This window comes from Diprion similis, chromosome 6 (genome assembly GCF_021155765.1).
Source record: "Diprion similis isolate iyDipSimi1 chromosome 6, iyDipSimi1.1, whole genome shotgun sequence".
NCBI classification, from domain to species: Eukaryota; Metazoa; Arthropoda; class Insecta; order Hymenoptera; family Diprionidae; genus Diprion; species Diprion similis.
The window spans coordinates 16,507,586-16,527,275 of NC_060110.1; the positions used below are offsets into that span (position 1 = coordinate 16,507,586).

Below are 19,690 nucleotides of genomic sequence, written 5' to 3' on the forward strand. Positions count from 1 at the left end.
AAACATCGAAATTTCAACTAAATATACATCATCAAAATTTCGGCCAACAGACAAAATATTGTATATCATCTTTTTCGACTTGAAATACTGTTTTATAAAACGAGTATCAAGGAAAATATTTGCCCAGATTTTCTACAATTATTCGAACATTTGAAAGAACGAGGCAATTTTTTTCTACGCAACGAAGGGGAGGGCACGGGACGAGCGGCTGTCAATACGCCTCCATACTTAACCGAAATGTCGTTCCCAGTGACTTTGGGTCCCATCTTGTCACTGCCCTCGAGTCCGGGCATGGAAAAAGGAGTAAGAATTGACACGAGGAAGGTGTGTTCGAACGTATTGCTACAAAGGACGAAATCACCCGTTTCACCCCTCTGCCAGGTGATCTAGTAGTCGGCCTGTGACGCAAGAAGACTAAGCTTTCTAACGTCTTAAAATGAAAAGGGTCGCTGAGCCAACCAGTATTATTGTAAAAACAGATCTGTTTTGGGCTCTGATCTGTAAACTCGTTCTTAGCCATTAAAACACGATTTACTCGAAGCCTTTTAATTCGTGCTATTTAATTGTTCGTCTGATTAAGCTCCGAACCCATAATTTATTCGTAACACGGTGCTGTAATGGTCGATTGGAACGGTGAGGAGTGTAATAGCTATTTATGTGGCATGCCCGTAAACCGCCAATTATTCTGAAATTATCTGAAAAGCGCTTATTTGATCTCCAGAATTTTGCTCGCTGGCTCCTCATGGTAGATAACCATCTCCTCTATTTTTTATACGGTTCGAGATCGTTGTTTTCGAAATTTGTGTTGTTCGCGTCTTCGTAACGTTATGATTTGAGAGTGACGTTTGTCAGTTAATTCAGACATTCCATAAAATACTCGAAGGCCAGCGTCGACCGGCGGATGAAACCTGAAATTCCAGTCGATAGCCCGTCTAAATTGCTTGCGTCATCTCAATATGAAAGGCCAATGGTATTTATTAAACTAGTCGTTTTTATCAACAAAATAAATACTTCAACGATCATTGGATGTTTTTATTATAACATTTTGTGCGTCAGAATTTATCCGAGCGTGAAATTTCTTCAACAATCATCATACCATTAGTTGATGTTGAACAATGCATTTTTTGAGTATCGAGAATACGTTTTCCATTTTCTAAATCAGACCATGATCGCTCTATCGTCAACGAATAAACTTGCACCGATAAAAACTTTAGGGCATCAGCTGACAAATCACTATAAACCGCATCCCAAGCCTACAACTCAACAGAATAACGACGATCCGTACCGCGTGGAGCGGTAATTCAAAATGTCTAAAGTGGCAACAGTCTCTTTCGAGTCATGTCTCGCACAATCAGAAGATTATGATGACGCGGATAACGAATATTCTAGGAAAAAAGATCTTCCACTGAATGAAAAGTATAATACGTGGCCGTCTACCGCGAAGAGCCGTGGACCAAACTATCGGGGATCGAACAAGCTATTTTAAGATAGCGTTGCGGAGAAAATTGAAAGGGGCATTAACGTTAAAAATTCGATTCGTTTATTCAAATTTTGACATAACACGATACGGTGAATTGGTAAAAAAAAATTTCAATACTTTTTGTTCCGAAATAGAAATTAACAACTGATAAAATGATACACAATCTTCCATTTGTTGCCCAAAATTCGGGTAATATGTCTTCAGTTGGAATTTCGATGTCTTCCTTTTTGTCGATTTTCCGAGAGTTATGCGAACATAGAAGAACTGCATAAATATTCGAGAAATTGGCGTACGTACTCTCGAAGAAATGTGTCGCCATCCCCTTAAACGCTCGATACATTTCTAACAATAAGTGACGCGTGATAAAGTCTTGGTCTGGAATAACCCATATACTTTTGGAATATGCAAATGAGTAGTCGTAACGAACGCGGCTAATCTAATGCGAATTCCGTCTTGTTTTTATCTCTACTTCGTTACGACTATATATAGCTCAAGATCAGTTCAGTCGTACAGAATCGGGTATTCACTCGTGAGCAAAAGTCATTCCGAACACGCACTAAATAATTTTGAATGTACGATACAAGCCTTGCATCTAATGTTCACCTCAAAATTCAATTGTAATTCGCATAGTACGATTTTTCGAGTGCTCTCGTCTTATTTCTAATTTTATAATTGATTCCGCGTTCCTAGAAAAGGTGGAAGTCATCGTGAATCACATTTCGGTATCGGTTTTTCGTATCGTACTTTCGAATCAATCGGAAGATGTAAGTATATGACCATGCAATATCTGATTAGTCACAAAAACCTCGGCCAGCCCAGATTACGAAACAATTTGATCCGATTTCTCTGTTCGAAAAATATTGCGTGGTCGTGAACTTCACTTGACTCCGTGAAGTGACGAAAATAATAATAATGAAAAATGCAACGGCTGTGCATCAGAAAGATTGGCAATAAGATTCAATAGTCCGAGAGCTGAGGAACCAAAAATGCAACAGTTTTATAAAGGCTGATATTTCAATATTAGGTCATAAATAGATTGAATATCAATAGCCTGCCGTCAGTCAGCCAGTTTTTCGGACAACTGGCGCGGGGGTGGTTCCGAACTTGTTAAAGAAACATCTACGTCGCAACTGTTTTATAAAATCTGAAAATTGATCTGTGGATAGTAAGACAACTAACAAACTATGCGGAGATAGTCAGTTTGCAGAATATTGGAACAGTACGCGTCAGCAGCCCGCTAAACCCGTCAAAAAATTTGGTTGGTGAAAGTGTTTTATAAAATCTAAAAAATTTTGTGCAAGTAGTTCAAGGTACCTAAAACAAGACTCACATAGTCAGCCCAAAGTTTTGTGGAACATACGCCGTCAGCAGTCAATAGAACGACGCCCCGCGCGCTTAATTTATATAGCATGCTTTATGGCGCGTACTGAGTTGTTTAATATTACAATACAATAATGAGAAGATATTTGATAATAAAATACGATAAAGAGATATTTGATAAAACACTAAATGGTTTTAATGCACAATATTATCTAGATTTTGTTTACCATGCAACATATTCAAATAAAACATCGGGACAAAATGTGGTTTGTGAAATATTTTATAAAGCAAGTAGTTTATGGGAGTTAAAATACGAAAAAAACCGGTCACAATTTGTATTCAAGGACCGTCGTGAACTTATTAAAAAAATATGTTATTTCAATATTATTTTCAAATGAAATGACTATAGTAACAGCACGGTAATTTTCAACAGATTTTTCTCTCCGTGTACAAAATATAGCAGACTGTTTCATATCTCAAATAAAGTATTGATTTACAAATATTTCTGAATATAAAACCATTTTGCGGTTGAGCACGCTATATAAATTAAGCGCGCGGGGCGTCGTTCTATTGACTGCTGACGGCGTATGTTCCATAAAACTTTGGGCTGACTATGTTAGTCTTGTTTTAGGTACTATGAACTACTTGCACAAAATTTTTTAGATTTTATAAAACACTTTCACCAACCAAATTTTTTGACGGGTTTAGCGGGCTGCTGACGCGTACTGTTCCAATATTCTGCAAACTGACTATGTCCGCATAGTTTGTTAGTTCTCTTACTATACACAGAGTAGGTTTCAGATTTCATAAAAAAGTTGCGACGTAGGTGTCTTTTTGACAAGTTCGGAACCACCCCCGCGCCAGTTGTCCCAAAAACTGGCTGACTGACGGCAGGCTATTGACATTTAATCTATTTATGACCTAATCTTAAAATATCAGCCTTTATAAAAGTGTTGCATTTTTGGTCCCTCAGCTCTCCGACTACAATACATACTTCATACGAATCTCATCATCTTTCTCCACTCTCTGATAAAACGATTGATCTAAGTTGCAGAATGGACCTTGTCGCAATATCCGCTTGTGCCGTCCTTTGCGCGGTATTCTACGCGGTATTTGACGCGGTTGCGAAGCTCGTGAATAAGCTCGCAATCAGAGATGACGCCTCCAAATTCGAGGGACCGCCAAGATTACCCTTGATTGGAAGTGCCCATCTATTCATGGGAGGTGGCGAAGGTAAGCAGCGATGTTTCCTCATATTCTTTGACTTACAATCCATGAATTCTATATTTTTGACAATTACAGCCATTCTGAACAGGTGTAGAGAATTTAATAAGTTGTATTCCAAGCCGTATCGAGTGGTTTTAGGCAACCATATATTGTTCGTGACGAGCAATCCCGAGCAAATAAAGGTAAAGTATCTTTATGTAATGCCAATCCAGCCTTGCGAGTGAAACATTTGGTGACTAAAACTTATTTCGACGTAACAGGTGATATTACATAGTCCGACGACTTTAGAGAAAGGCGATGTAATGGTCGACTTCACTCGGCCGCTGTTGGGTTCAGGATTACTCATTAGTCCCGGTGAGTTATGCGTGATCTTGTGAAATTCAAAATACATATCCGGAATCCGGATCAAACAACGTGATGATGATCAACTGCGACACTTCTTCAAGCAATAACGGATGATTGTCAGATTTCTAGAGCCGACTTTCAAACAATTCAGCCCGGCGTTTAGTTTCGATGACACTGTTTTACGTACGAATATCACCGTCCCACGTCATTGAGAGTATCCCTCGCTCAAGTTCCGCTCACGAGCTGCAAACATGCGAAGTGCAACTTAACGCGAAGTCCATTGATTCTGTAATTCGCTAGTAAGGATGTACACTCAGAGAGAAAAGTCGTGGTATTAAAAAACAATTACTTCGATCAACTAAATGCGGCGTTCACGGGCGGTGAAACGAATATTTGGTTGTTAGGACAATTTATACGTAAATGTTGTGCGCAAATTATTATTTAACACAAATACGAGGATATACAGTAGGGTGAGGCAAAAAGAAAGACTGATTTTTTTTCCATACTTACCGTGAAAATATAGTTCAGGATGATTGAAGAAAAATTCTGGTAAGGTTTGAGCTCTTAATATTGATATTAAGAGGTGTCTCTCCGTGATTTTTGATTTCCCATTTAAATAACACGGGAAATTTTTTTCTATTTGGCATTTCATTGCGTTTTACCGAATAAGCGTGTTGTAGAAATCAATACATATTCCTGTACGATCTACGAAACAGGGCTGAAATGATTTTTCGCCAAGTCGACTCGTTTAAAAGTTATTGACGGTTGAAGTTCGACCTCGTTGGTATACGATGACTTCGACAATTTTTTCATGTTTTGTCACGAAATAATGGCTCAAAAACATAAAACATCATGTTTTTCGTAAAGTTTCTCGTCTTTATTCCACGAATCTTTGTGCGTTTCGTGCAGTTTCTCAGGATATTCCATATCTACCTTTTATATGTAGCCAAACTCGGCTACGTCCGAGATGGTAAAAACTTTGTGTTTTCTGGAATCTGATATCCATTGGAAGGAACTGCATGGCAGAGCAAAGCTCGTCGCAGCACCGTACAAGTTGTTCACATCGAATTACATCAGGTAGGACTCCTCCAGCTCCATATTGAAAGCATCTCCCACGTATCTATTGTTAGCCTTGACGTATCGATTAGAGCTTTGAGATACACCACCTCGAATCCCTTTTTTTATAAACATCACCATATCAATATCAGTGAGAAGCTCGAGTTCAACACCAAATGAAATTTTTCTTTAGGTGGTAACTTTACGCCCTCGAGCTTCTCTCAAACATCCACGTACTGATACGGAAAAACACCTTTCCGGGTTAATAACTCAAAATTTTCAGAGCTAGTGCAAAATTTACGTGTGATTGCTTTTTGATCGTCACCCAGATACGTCGCTAATTTCTCAAAGACTAATCGGCACAAAACGGAACGAATCCGTATGAATCGAAATTGTACGTTCGTTTCCTCGACATAATTTGAAAACGAAATGTACTTTCCTTTGTTCACGGGTAGAAGCTGAATAGTACCCTCGAAAGTTGTGGCCAATCCTTCAATCAAAAAATGCGAATCGTAACCCGACAGATTGTGGAACATCACTGGGATAGTATGCGAGTTTTGATAATTAGGATTAGAGCTTTAATGCGCAGGACTACGGTACTTTCCTGCGAAATGACAGTGATCACGGTGTTTCACGTCTTCGAGCGTAAACGGTTTTCCACAAATATGACATACCGTTGATAAATGAAATTCGTTAATTTTATTGAAATTGAGCGGTTCCATAGGTACGACGACTTCGAAATACGTTTCTAACGAGTGTGCCAATTTCTCCGACTCATCCACAAACCATTCGATGCAAGTCTTTCTGCGGTTAATTTTGAATGTTGAAATGGAATCGTTGAAGGTGCAACGAAGGTGATATGCTATGCTATACGAAATTCGGTTTTCGTAAATTCCTCTGTTTCTCAATACTTTGATATGAGTGGGTTGCAGTAAGCATTCAAGATCCGCGTGGATGCAGAACGGAACGGTTATTTGATGCTTAAAAGTTAGTAACTTCAGAATCTTTTCCTTCTCCTTGGGTAAAACAACTTTGGTCTCGTTTGAACTAATACAATCGATTCTGTGGTTTAACGAACGTCTTTCAGATTAAAAGTGCGTCAGACATCTATCACAGAATCAAGTATAATTAACATACAAGATGTAGATTTGTTTACGCTCGGAAACTCAATTTGTTTCTTTCAATCATCAAAAGTTTGGGAGAAAAGGCACATTTAGTTCATTCGGCCATACGTATTCGACAATGTATAAGTTTGAACGGAAAGGATTTCAATCCTTTAACTTGACGAAATCGAGTTGTTTACATACTAAATCACATGTAGGGGTGGATTTAAGAGGATCAAATTTGATTCAGGGGAATACCGAATTCTTCGAGGACAAAAAAATATTTAGTTAAAGCGATGGCACGCATTTAACTGCAGGCAAGTGCTTATTCAACCAGATTACTGAGTTGACACAACTAAAAATTGCTAGAAACTAGCAAACTATCAGTCAAATCAATCGCATAATTCAAATAACTCGTTTGGTTGATTTCACGTTACAGAATTTATTATGTTAACTACAGTATATTCATTTTCACAAAATAATGATTCAAGCCACAATTTTCTCATCTAACTAAATCGATTCGGTTGATTCAACGCCGTTCTTCTCTCCGTGATGCATCATAGCAAGTGGCCATACCCTGTTTTTGTGGACTTTGGCTGACGATCCTGATTATAATATACTCCCAATATAGAAATTTTTCAGATAAGGGAAATCCACGTATTCGATTAGCAAATATTAATCCTGTGCGTATTCAAGGATCACGCGTTAATAAATTTGTTTCTACTCGTCGTTGCAATCACCACAGACAGTACAATCGATTCGCTATCTCACCGCAATGATCACGCGGCTCAACGACATTTATTTGTTCCAGCGTCGATATGGCGAGTCCGCCGGAAACTGATTCAGCCAACGTTCAGTTTCACGATTCTCAAATCTTTTCTTAAAATATTCGCCGCCAAGGCAGTGATATTGGTCAAACGAATAGAGGATCACGTTGATGGACCAGAATTCGAAGTGCAGAAGTACTTCTTGCTGTGCACGCTGGACACTATCTGTGGTACGTTAGCTAAAATGACTAGAAAGATATTCTTCCAGTGTTCGATACATTTTGCTTTGGTGAATGGTTGCAAGTACAAATTTCTCATACCTAAGTGACAGCGATGGGTGTGGACTTGGAAGCGCAGACGAAAGGAGATTGTCGATACGCAGACGCGGCACGATCGTAAGTCAATCGAACTTCTAGTCGCCTTTGAATGCTCACCATCATGATGCAATATCATCATCGTGAGCAACTTTTGCATGTTGCATATAATACTTCTTGAAAAAGGTGCTACACCGCGTCAAGGTTAAGAATCCATATTCATTCATCTGCAGCCACCGAATCATCCACTTGGACTACGTCGTTCAACGAGATAACTGTTTTTGCAGGGTTATCGCTAGTACATGCACAAGAATTTTTTCTCCATGGTTGCACCCGGATTTCATTTTTAACCGTTCGAAACTTGGAAAAACACAACGACAGAGCATTGAGTTTTTGCATGACTTCGCGAATAACGTAAGTACTATACTATTTTTCAGCTAAATTTTCTTATATCGTCAGTCAATTGTTGCATTATAGCGAAAATACGCTATTTTATTACTAGTGTTGAGAATGTCAATGAAAAATTCTTCCGGCAGCAGGGAAAATTACGTGGGGTTAAGGCTTAACGCGTCGACTATATATTTTGATTTAGGTTATCACAGAGAAGAGGAAAACACGGCTACATGAGCGTACTTCTCGAACAGGATTAGTTAACGACGAATACGATGACTGTAAATATAAAAATTATTTGTTAACTGTGTTAAAAAGTAGTTTGACGGAATGAATGATCACCAAACAAAATCGATGCGACACTCTTTACAATACTGAAGTTTGGAATTTGCAGAATAAGTCTTGTATCCATTTGACAGGTGATACGACGGCGCGTCGTGAAGCTTTTTTGGATCATCTCATGAAACTATCGGACAGTAACGGAAAGCTGACGGACCAAGCGATTCGCGAAGAAGTCGATACCTTCATCATAGCTGTGAGTGTGAATTTGATTTTTATGAAAAATAATACATTTTTACACTTGGGTAACTTTCCCAGATCACTATCATTTTTCATGCTTCTTACAATCAGATCCGGAATGAATTTTTTTTGGTATCGCATATTCGCACAATGCGCTGAACTTTAAAACTAGTTTTCCAATACGTCATCAAATATATAATATTTATTAACCGAGCATCGCAATCAATTCCAGGGAAGTGACACAACGGCAATTGCGATGTCGTTTTTGATGTTGATGCTGGCATCTCACCAAAATATACAGGTATGTGATCAAGTCTGCGAAATGCAGGTTTTTCTATTTCTCGAAAAACTTGAGTATGAGTGAACTCAGAGCTAATTGACATTGACTATCATCACGGAAGGAGAAAGTGTATGAGGAACTATGCGAAATTTACGGGGACGAAGATGGTGGAGAGCTAAGCATCACTGCGGAAAACTTGTCACGCATGGTGTACTTGGAACGAGTGATAAAAGAAACTCTCCGTCTGTTTCCAGTCGCACCCTTTATCGTTCGAAAAGTGACGGAGGATTTGAATCTAGGTTTGCGAATTTTTATTATTCAACTTATCAAACGTCTCTGAGCCTAGAGAATCCTCTAACTTTATAAAAAAAGCTTATCTCACAAAGCTTACTACAATATCCGATTGGCGATTATTGCTGTTGTAGGTGAGCGCACTTTGCCGAAAGGAAGCACAGTTGCTCTGAACATTCTGGAAACTCATCGAAGCGAGGAAAACTGGCTCGACCCACTCAAGTTTGATCCGGATAGATTTTTGCCTGAAAATTTCGCAAAACAACACCCATATTCGTTTATTCCATTCTCCGGCGGTTCACGAAATTGCATAGGTAATACAAATTGCGGTATTTATAAAAATCCCAAAGCAAGTTCAATGGGCATCAAATTGTACCGTTCTCATCAGTAGCGCCACAGCGAAATATCCAGGGTTATGTTAATTATTTAACAAGAGTTGACCGGTTTGTTCGAATTGCAGGCCATAAATACGCAATGCTGCTGATGAAGACGCTCACAGCAACAATTCTCCGAAGATATGTTTTGACCAAGGATAACGTTGAACCGATAGTAAATATTCGAATCAAAATGGAATTCGAGCTGCAACCTGTGGTGCCAATCACCGTTGGGATCAAGAGGCGGATTCGAAGAACCACATTCACCCAGAATGGTTCTACTCCAACACCCTAAACTACGAATGCCACGCTGTTTTCTTAATCTCAAAATGCCCACCTTGACAACATGAAGCTGGCGTTTGAGAGACGCACAAAGTTGGCGAAATTTGAGGGACACAATTATTTGTTGAGTTGAATCCGTTAATATTAATTTATATAAATCAACTTGATTATTTGACTTCGATTTTTTTTTTTTTTTTTTTTTTTTTTATTCACTCATATAAATTTCTTTAGTTCAACTTACTTTATTTCGATTCACGAATTTTAATTTTGCTGTCGATGATTCTCGATAATTCTCAACAATTCACTCTGACTCAATTTTCAAAAATTCAAAAATTTCAATTCATTCTCATGTATCACATGTCAATTCAAATTAATCTCTTCCAATTCAACTAATTCTTTTCAATTCAATTTGATTGATTTTTCTTTGCAAACATAAAATTCCAGCAAGAATCCATACAATCCAATCATATCAACGTGAATTGATTTTTCAATTCAGTTATTTATCATATATGATTTTAATTAATTCAGTTGATTTTCATTGGTTCAGTTATTTTGCATGAATTGAGGTAATTCTCAATAATTGAGGTGTATTATAATTGATTCACAAACCGATTTCCACGTCAATCCATCGGCGAGTTTGCAATAATCGGAATTTATATTTTTTGGTAAGAAGTTAGATTTTAATGTGAGAAAAATTGATATCACAGACTAACTGTTACGGAAATGAATAAAATCGAAGGGATAACAATGAAAGAAATTGATGATGGTATTTGTATGTTCGGGGTAATTTATTTAACACATCAGAGAACATACGGACGTAAGGAAAAGTATTGTTTTCCACAATTTACTAAATTGGTGAGAATACGAAGGTTATATCGTGGGTGTCGAATCGCACAGGGAGTCGAGTAATCTTCCGATGATTATAGGCGGTACATGAGTGGAAATGTAAATAGTTATACGAGCAACGATGAAAACGGGTAAAAATATCGTCGAAAGACATCACCGGAAACCGTCTTCGATACATATCCGTTGAAAGTCTAACTAATTTTTAAACAAAGTTTCACACCAGCTGGAAGGAAATTGGATACACCGTTGATCAACAAACGATTATCGATGATTAGTTACATCAGGAGTCGAAAAACGTGATTAGCGAAACGCCGAGTTCCTCGGAAGCGATCGAAGCGCGCAGAGGCGAAACTACTACAGTAATGAATAAAACCAAACTATACGATCAAAATCATTCTGCGAGTTGGCGGATAAGACTCGTAAGAAGTTGGGCAGTAATTGACTCATGCGATTGTATGAGACACGCATTCTCCTTAGACTAGAATCCCCACATCAAAAAATTCAGACTAATTTAGAATTAATTTCATCTTAGTTCAGAAACAAAGTCTTGAGCTTCAACCGCTTTGAAAATTCTTAGAATTCCGGAGGAATTGATGCCATACCTTCTGCACAGAGTACATGCGTATTTGCAGGATTAATTGGACGTATGAATTATACGGATGTTGCGTTTTTGCACGCGGGCCTGGATCGTATAATTTCAATGTCAAGTTAACCGGCCTCAGCTCTTGACCCAGACGACCCTAACACCAGGCTTATTATATAAGCAGCTGCACTAGATGGGAACTTTACTATTACGAACAAGGAAAATTAATTGATTTGCAAATTGGAATATATACTCTAATTGCGATAATGAGAATAAAACATGGCATTCGCCGTATGAATAATTGTAAAAACCTTGTATTAAAAGTCATGATTATTTGCTTCGCACGGAGCTCAATATTTGCATCGGATTGTGATTCAATACACACATGGCGATAGAATATTCTTAGACTTTTTCAACCCTGATAATTACGGCAAATCAGAAGAGATGAGCATAAATGAGACGGCGCTCCTTGTTCGAATGTTGTACATTTTCCATTATGTAATAATGAATGCATATATATCCAGAAACTCCAAGGCTAGTTTAGTCAGACCGGATTGAAAATTCGATCGAGAGCCATGGTCATCCGTGCATGATTACCGAAGGTTCGATTATTGGAAGTATACGTTGAAAGTTTGAAGAGTATTTTTCACCGCAAAACATCAACGTGATTCGTAGAATTCGATTTCACGTATTTTCAACACCCCCATTCACGAATAATCTCATTTCGAGTTGTTGGAACTAAATTTACGTTCATAAAGTAGCTAAAAGTGCTGCTGAATCAGAGGTGGGTAATGATTTTCTGGTAATATTTGAGAATTGTCAAAATAGATTGTCACGTATAATACAATGCAATATCTTATCAATGGGTCGAGAAATTCTGGAGGCTCGGGTTGTGAAACCGCGTAATCGTGTTCCTATCGTTAAAAAAAAAAGTATATCAGTAAACTGAGTGATTACGTATGGTATAGACCTTAATTGACGCCATTAAAATACCATCGCGATAATAATAGAAAATGCGATGCTTCGGGCCAGCGAAAAGGAAGATGTGGGTTAAGGGATTACATCCGGTCGAATAGGGTCGAAAAACAGGTACCTACATCTCCGATATTTTTTTACAAGCAAAGTAAGGAGTAGATTTAATTGATATTTTGAGAGTGATTGCCTACTGTACGTAGTTACGTATCTACAATGAATTTTTTTTTTTTTCTTCCCAATAAATGGCGTTCAAGAGTTTCAACCCCGGCGCTTCTCGCACGACTAATCGGTAGGCGTTGTGGCCACGAAATCCCGGATATGAAATAAAAAATTCGAAATGTGTCTTAATAAAGATGACAATAGTTACGGTTCGTCGGTCGGGATTTGTAAAAATTGAAAAAATGCGAAAAATATGACGTCTTGAACAAAATCGAAAATCGTTTTGCATTTTATATGTCATTTAAAAACGGTTACAGATATTATCAACAAAACACGCGGAAACATAAAAGAAATGCGTATGATTAGTTAATCCACCGAACAGTATTTGAGTTGGAAGGCGCGCCACACCAGAAAATGTAGTTTCGAACTAAACGCGTCTAAAAAGTTTTCACCTCGGTTTTGACGTTATTTTTGTATCAGATGGAATGTAAGCTTCTGTTAGCCTCCATCGACGCTTTTTGAGGCATATAGGAGGCCTTCTGCCGCATTCGCAGCTTCCTTGCAGAGTGATTTTAATAGCCTTAAACTTGAAGACACTATCGAGCTTTTTCACTCGAGTGCTCTTAACTTTTTCAATTAGCGGAAATTCGACATCGACTTCTCGCCAGACTACTTTTTATAGATGTAGCTGTAATGGTATGCATGTGGAAAAAAAATAGACTTTTGAGAAGTTGCTACCGGATGTAACCCCTTTATATATATTATAGCACGATTCACATTATTTATCTGCAATCTCTGGTAGAATCATTGTTTCGAATTGTAGAATGGAACTTTTTACAATAGTCGCTTACGCCGTAGTCTGCGCAATATTCTATTGCGTGGCGGAGCTAGTGAATAAATTCAGAAGCCTGGACGATACCTCCAAATTCGAGGGACCGATGAGCTTGCCCATTATTGGAAGCGGCCATCTATTTATCGGAGACGGAGAAGGTAAGCATCGGTGTTTTATCGTAACCATCGACTTGCAAACCATGAATAGAACGTCTCCTCCATCTATATTTTTTTAACGGTTTCAGCCATTCTGAAGAAGCTGCAAGAATTTGGAAGATTATATTCCAAGCCGTATCGATTGGTTATGGGCAGCTACGCATACTTCGTGACGAGCAATCCTGACCAAATAAAGGTAAAGTACTTTCATGTAATGCTAATCCAGCCTTGGAAGTGAAACATCAAGTGGTTAAAACTCGCTCCGTCGTTACAGGTCTTAGTCCATAGTTCGAAGAGTATCGAGAAGGCTGACAAGTTTGTGGATTTTTTCCGACCGTGGTTGGGTTCAGGATTACTCACTGGTCCCGGTGAGTTACGTGTGTGATGTTTCGAAATTCAAAATGTCCGAGTTACGGATCAAAGAACGCAATGATACTCAGCTGAAAATCTTATCCAAGTAATGACGGACAATTGACAGATTTCCGAAAGAGACCTTCGAAAAATTGAGCACCGCATTTGGGTTCAACGACACTATTTCGCAATCTCACCACAATGATCACGCGACTCGTCGATGTACGATATTTATTTGTTCCAGCATCGAAATGGCGAGTTCACCGAAAACTCATTCAGCCAACATTCAGTTCAAAGATTCTAAAGTCTTTCCTCGAAGTATTCGCCACCAAGGCAGTGATACTGGTCAAACAAATAGAAAATCACGTTGATGGACCAGAATTCAAAGTGCAGAAGTACTTCTTGCTGTGCACGCTGGACACAATCTGTGGCACGTTAGCTAAAATGACTAAAAAAATATTTTCTGAATATTCGATGAATTTTGCTTTGGTGAATAATTGCAAGTACAAATTTCTTGTATCTCAGGGACAGCCATGGGTGTGGACTTTGAAGCGCAGGCGAAAGGAGATTGTCGATACGCAGAAGCAGTACGATCGTAAGTCAATCTTGAAATCCAGTGATCTCTTATCGAATGGCGGCATTCGCAATAATCGCGATCCTGATATAGTAAAGCCTCTGTTATCGCTTGTACGATTTGCGCACAATATTTCTCCGCTGCATAGTAAAAAAAGTAACATGTTTTCACACGTTGCATCAGCCGACAGAATCTCTAGAAGTCGTTCATAAATTACGTTAGCGCTTTTGCTCCCCTCTGCTCTTGATTGGACAGATTGTCTCACGCACTCAGAAAGCCGTGGGTAAGGCGATAATGGTAAATAACAACGGAAGTCGAGTGGCAACTCGTTTAGAAACTTTTTTAAACTTGGAATAAACCTTTGCCCAATTTCAGCTACTTGTTCGATACATCTAATCTAAAACGAATGTCACCCAGAAGCGTCAATTTTTAAAACCTGATCGATACGCGATTCTTCAAGTGCATCAAAAGTGACAACAAAATAAAAACTCACTGGAAATCAGCCGCCGCCCGGGACGTGCTGACATGACTTGTCAATTGCATACATCTTATTGTAAAACTTACGCATACCGTTCGTTTTTACGGAACATGGAACATATTTGGCGCACGACATATTTGAACACGAAAAACTGGGATACGTTTGCAGACAGACAATTCGACACGCTGATCCTGCTGCTCCAAGTCGCGCCGTGTGCTCACCCAGTAAACAAAAAATTATCAAAACGTAATCATTCAGACTCGTGTGATGTATAACTTGTGCTCAGTCAAGATTCGAGGTCTGAGGGGTAAGAGCATGAAGTATAAATAAATGTTTATCTCAAAACACTCCAGTGCACATAGGAACGGTGTGCAAAAGTACCGTGAGTTGAAATTGCTGTAGACTGATGCTCTGTGAGTAAAACACCTATGCACTCTTCTTTCAAATAATCTACCTCAGCAATCGGGGTCGTTGAACAAAACTTTTGTTATGCAGGGTTATGGGTGCTATTTGTGCAAGAGGGTTCCAGCCATGGTTACACCCGGATTTTATTTTTTATCGGACTAAACTTGGGAAACACCAGCAAGAAAATATCAAGGTTTTGCATGACATTGCCAAAAACGTAAGTTCGATACTATTTCTGACAGACGCATGATCGATGCGATGAATAATCCCCTATTGTGGCGGAAATGTCGTAATGTTAGCGATAGTGCTTGGAAGGTAAGTGGAAGGGAGTCCCTTAAGCAGGAAGAGTGAATCATGGGCAAGGTGTGACAACATAGACTCTATATTTCGATCTAGGTAATACAGGTGAAAAAGAAGGAAATCCTTGAACGCCCTTCCATGCCAGGATCAGTAGACGATGAATACGACAACTGTGAGTGTATGAATTATTTTCTACGTAGTTTCATGTTACAACGACGAAGCGATGAATGGCTTCACCACATGATTCGGCTGAACAATTATTCACAAATTATAGATATTTGGGTCGTTTTGCCGATTCCTAGACGAACAATTGTACCTGGGAGTCCGTAGTCATATTATTTCGACCTGGTCTCGCGAGTTTCGACGGCGGAAGTGGAGAATTATTGTTCGCATATTTCCTCACGTTGCTGTTGCTCGTGTATTGTTATTGAAGCACACTGTAATTTTTCTCCCTGTAGCTTGAAGGTCCAAGGATCACTTTTTGTAGAGCAAAAAATTGACCCAAAGTACAGCATTTTCAGCTCGAGTCTAAAACGTACCTCGCATTATGAAACTCTTGAAGACGTGGGTAAAATGATGATTTTAACGGATATACATATATCCCAGATGTAACTTTGTTCAGGAATCGGAGTGATGACCCATCAGCAGAACTTTGTTTTCAATACTTAACTTTGATATTGAGATTCAACAGGTGATACGACGGCCCACCGTGAGATATTTTTAGACCGTCTCGTAAAACTATCCAGAAGCAACGAAACGCTGACAGACCAAGCGATCCGCGAAGAAGTCGATACATTTATTCTGGGTGTGAGTGTGAATTAGTTTCGTATCAACAAACGAATATGTGGTTACATCAATTCAGTCCCCGAGATCAGCTCTAGTTTTCACGCATTATTGATTCACCGACATACTTGTTGTTTACTTTATTTTGTAAAACATAACTCACTGAGCTTCAAGGCTGGCCTTTTTATATGAGAATGGAACCAATAAACAAATAAATGGAACCCACACACAGGACCACAAACGTATAATTCAGCTGAATATCTTGATCAATTCCAGGGAAGTAACACAACGCCAATTGCGATGTCGTTTTTGATGTTGATGCTGGCTTCTCACCAAAATATACAGGTATGTCATCAAATCTGCGAAATGCAGGTACGTCTACTCCTTGACAAGCTTGAGTATGAGGTGTACGCGGAGCTGATTAACTTTTAATACCACCACGAAAGGATAAGGTGTACGAGGAATTATACGAGATTTATGGGGACGAAGATGGTGGAGAGCTAAGCATCACCGCGGAAAATTTGTCACGCATGGTGTACTTGGAACGAGTGATAAAAGAAACTCTCCGACTGTTTCCAGTCTTTCCGATTATCTTACGAAAGGTTACGGAGGATTTGAATTTAGGTTGGCAAGTTTTCATTATTAAACTTATTCAACTTCTCTGCAAAGTTGACGCATTTTTCATTCAGCTATTATCACTGTTGCAGGTGAGCGCACTTTGCCAAAAGGAAGCGCAGCTATTATCGACATTATGGGAGCGCACAGAAGCGAGGAGAACTGGCTTGATCCACTCAAGTTTGATCCCGACAGATTCTCACCGGAAAAATTCGCAGAGCAACATCCATATTCGTTTATTCCTTTTTCCGGTGGACCACGAAATTGTATAGGTAATGAAATGTTGTGGATAATCCCGAACCACTTCCAAATTTTCATCTAGCGCATTTGATCAGCGAACAAAAATAACTGAACCATCCTTCTATGATTATACATCCGAATTTTCCTTATCTTGATAATCACTGCGTGTTCAATAACCATATTACTAAAACACAATTTTATTACGAATGATGTTTCGGTTTTTTTTTATTCAGCCAAATTTTCAATGGTAGATTGTTTTTTTTTCGAACTCCGTGTTCTTCCTCTCCCTACGTGACTCAAACTTGAAATTCACACTTGGCAACACACAACGCGAAAAATGAGCTCTAACTGACTATCCTGTAAGGTCGCTCAATTGGGTATCCAGAGTCATCGGTGAGAATAAATTCAACGACATACCACCCACGCGTTTTCGTATACATATACGCACCAAGGGAACCCTAATTATAGGTAATTTAGCGTAAAAGTCCACTCTGAGCAGCTCCAAGTTTCACATCAGCCACGTGCTAACAAATGAACACCGGAGTTAATCCGGATGAAGAGCTTTTGCGGTTGGGCTGTTTGCGCAGAAGTGGATTTTAAGATCGAGATCTGCAGTTTTGGGGGGGTAACGAGTAAAGAAAAAAATGTGATTTCTTGGGATACACGTTAATATTAGATTGTATTGATAATTCAGGAGAACTCGATCGATTTGTTTTAATTTCAGGCTTCAAATACGCCATGCTGTTCATGAAGACGCTCGCGGCAACACTTCTTCGGAAGTACACTTTCACCAAGAATAAAATTGTACCGGTGGAGAATGTCCGAATCAAACTGGAAAGTGAATTGCAGCCCGCAGAGCCCATCACCGTAGGGATCAAGAGACGGATACAAAAAACTGATCTTATCTCGGACACTTCCATTTCCCCATAATAAATACTAATCATGCCATCTCCTTTTATTACTGGTGATTAAAATTGCGACCTGGAATTAACGTGGTTTGGTAGATAATAAATTTTTAGATCTTATCATAGATGGTGTATTCGAGCGTATGATACAGTTTTAGTTTCATTTCACCTCGTCCAGAATCTGCATCACCACAGAGTTCAGAATACCTAATTCTAAAATCACTCAAATTCTAGTACATATTGACATTTTCGGATTTTTCGAATTTAAAAAGTTTTGTGCCTAATCTATGGTCTGAAAATATTTATACAAATCCTGCGGAAGACGATCACGGAAATCCAGTGATTTAATAAGGAAGTAATAACACTGGGTGTATTCAAGGGACACGCCATAAAGAATTTCTTTTTACGTGATATCGTTTCCATGATTGTAATATACCTCTGTCATTAATAAAATATTAATCAAAAGTTCAAGCCAGTTCAATAATAAAATATGCAAAGACGTGAATCTCAATTACCAGTGATAAAAAAAAACTAAAATGACCGATTGATAGAAGAACTTAATTATAGAATTTTCAAAGATACGAAAGTCTAATTCGTAGAATCATCGCAATGTAGAAAGTCGAAGTATAGAAAATGTAAATATAAAACGTCGAAAATATAGAATTGTAAGAAGAGGATATCTTTACATTTTCACAAAAAACTGCAGGGCGATTTTTATTTATCGATTTTTGAATAGTTAACCAAATTTACTGAATATTTCAACTTGTTTCACTATTTATGTTATATACTTGAAAATTTTTCATATGGCCATTTCATCACATCGATCAGCACATGAATGAAGTGAGATTTGAATTCCATCGTTTTTCTTTGGTTTGGGACAAATTTCTCTACAATTTGCACATATCGTAACAATTTCACCTACATATTGGGATGTTGGGTGAGAAAAAAAAATGACACACATATGTTTCGAATTTCCATTGGTAAATATCATTTATTATGTAGGTACAATCATCACTTATTACGTACCTCCTCCGTAGGATGGATAATTGAATGAATAAATAAAAATTAAACAGTTTCTGCCATGTTCAGCCTCCATTAGATTCGAAGTAGTCGAAAAGAAGCAATATCAAATTGAATAACATGATTGAAAGAATAATTACCAAATTCTAACAATTGTTCAAATCATAGTAACCTCGTGATTTTGTGCATAGGATAACAGAGTCTTTAACAACATGATCAGCATGGTGGTGCCATTCTTAAGACTGCGCGGCAATTGTGAGGATCAGTAAAATTAATCAACAACTTCACTCGAAAACTGTTAATTCCAAAGGCTGTATGATCTGCTCGTAATTTCACGTCGAGAATTTCAACGTCGTCTATACAAAAATTCATCTAATATTACATTGTTCACGTTTTTTTTTCATTTATAATTTTGTACACACATCTATAATAATCAGCATCTTTGGTGAAAAATTAGGAAGTCTAAGTAAGTGTTATCTTATCTATTAGAATTTTTTTTTCTTGTTTCACTCCTCCACACTTTTTTTTGGTTGCGCCGTTTCACAATATATCTATGTTTTAATATTATCTAGGAAAAGTTTCGACTAGACCGATTTAATACAAGTTATTCAACAATACACAAAAAAAGAGTTAGGCGATTCATTAGTTATAATGATAAATTTAAACAAATATGACCATAATAGTTTCTAATCACACAACCTGTTGCGTTAATTTTTCATCG

General features: G+C 38.3%; 1 protein-coding gene across 1 annotated transcript; it reads left to right on the forward strand.

Moving 5' to 3' along the window:
- The first annotated feature begins 237 nt into the window (after nt 1-237).
- LOC124406532 lies at nt 238-18,388 on the forward strand. The gene is made up of 26 exons (XM_046881967.1): nt 238-324; nt 1,163-1,296; nt 3,855-4,033; nt 4,103-4,209; nt 4,288-4,381; nt 7,343-7,528; nt 7,624-7,693; nt 7,900-8,026; nt 8,205-8,283; nt 8,422-8,537; nt 8,754-8,822; nt 8,923-9,100; nt 9,227-9,406; nt 9,553-9,741; nt 13,155-13,301; nt 13,388-13,494; nt 13,573-13,666; nt 13,894-14,079; nt 14,175-14,244; nt 15,197-15,323; nt 15,503-15,578; nt 16,089-16,213; nt 16,466-16,534; nt 16,636-16,813; nt 16,897-17,076; nt 17,769-18,388. Exons 1-26 carry the CDS (start codon nt 238-240, stop codon nt 17,972-17,974), a joined length of 3,360 nt encoding a protein of 1,119 aa, XP_046737923.1. The 3' UTR covers nt 17,975-18,388.
- Nucleotides 18,389-19,690: the final 1,302 nt, after the last annotated feature.

What these genes read in the sequence shown, in the direction of transcription:
- LOC124406532 (XM_046881967.1), top strand. Translation starts at nt 238, where the DNA reads ATGTCGTTCCCAGTGACTTTGGGTCCCATCTTGTCACTGCCCTCGAGT. An exon ending in TACGCAGACGCGGCACGATC is followed by an intron (nt 7,694 to 7,899) that starts GTAAGTCAATCG and finishes CTGTTTTTGCAG; the next exon opens with GGTTATCGCTAGTACATGCA. An exon ending in AGGATTACTCACTGGTCCCG is followed by an intron (nt 13,667 to 13,893) that starts GTGAGTTACGTG and finishes TATTTGTTCCAG; the next exon opens with CATCGAAATGGCGAGTTCAC.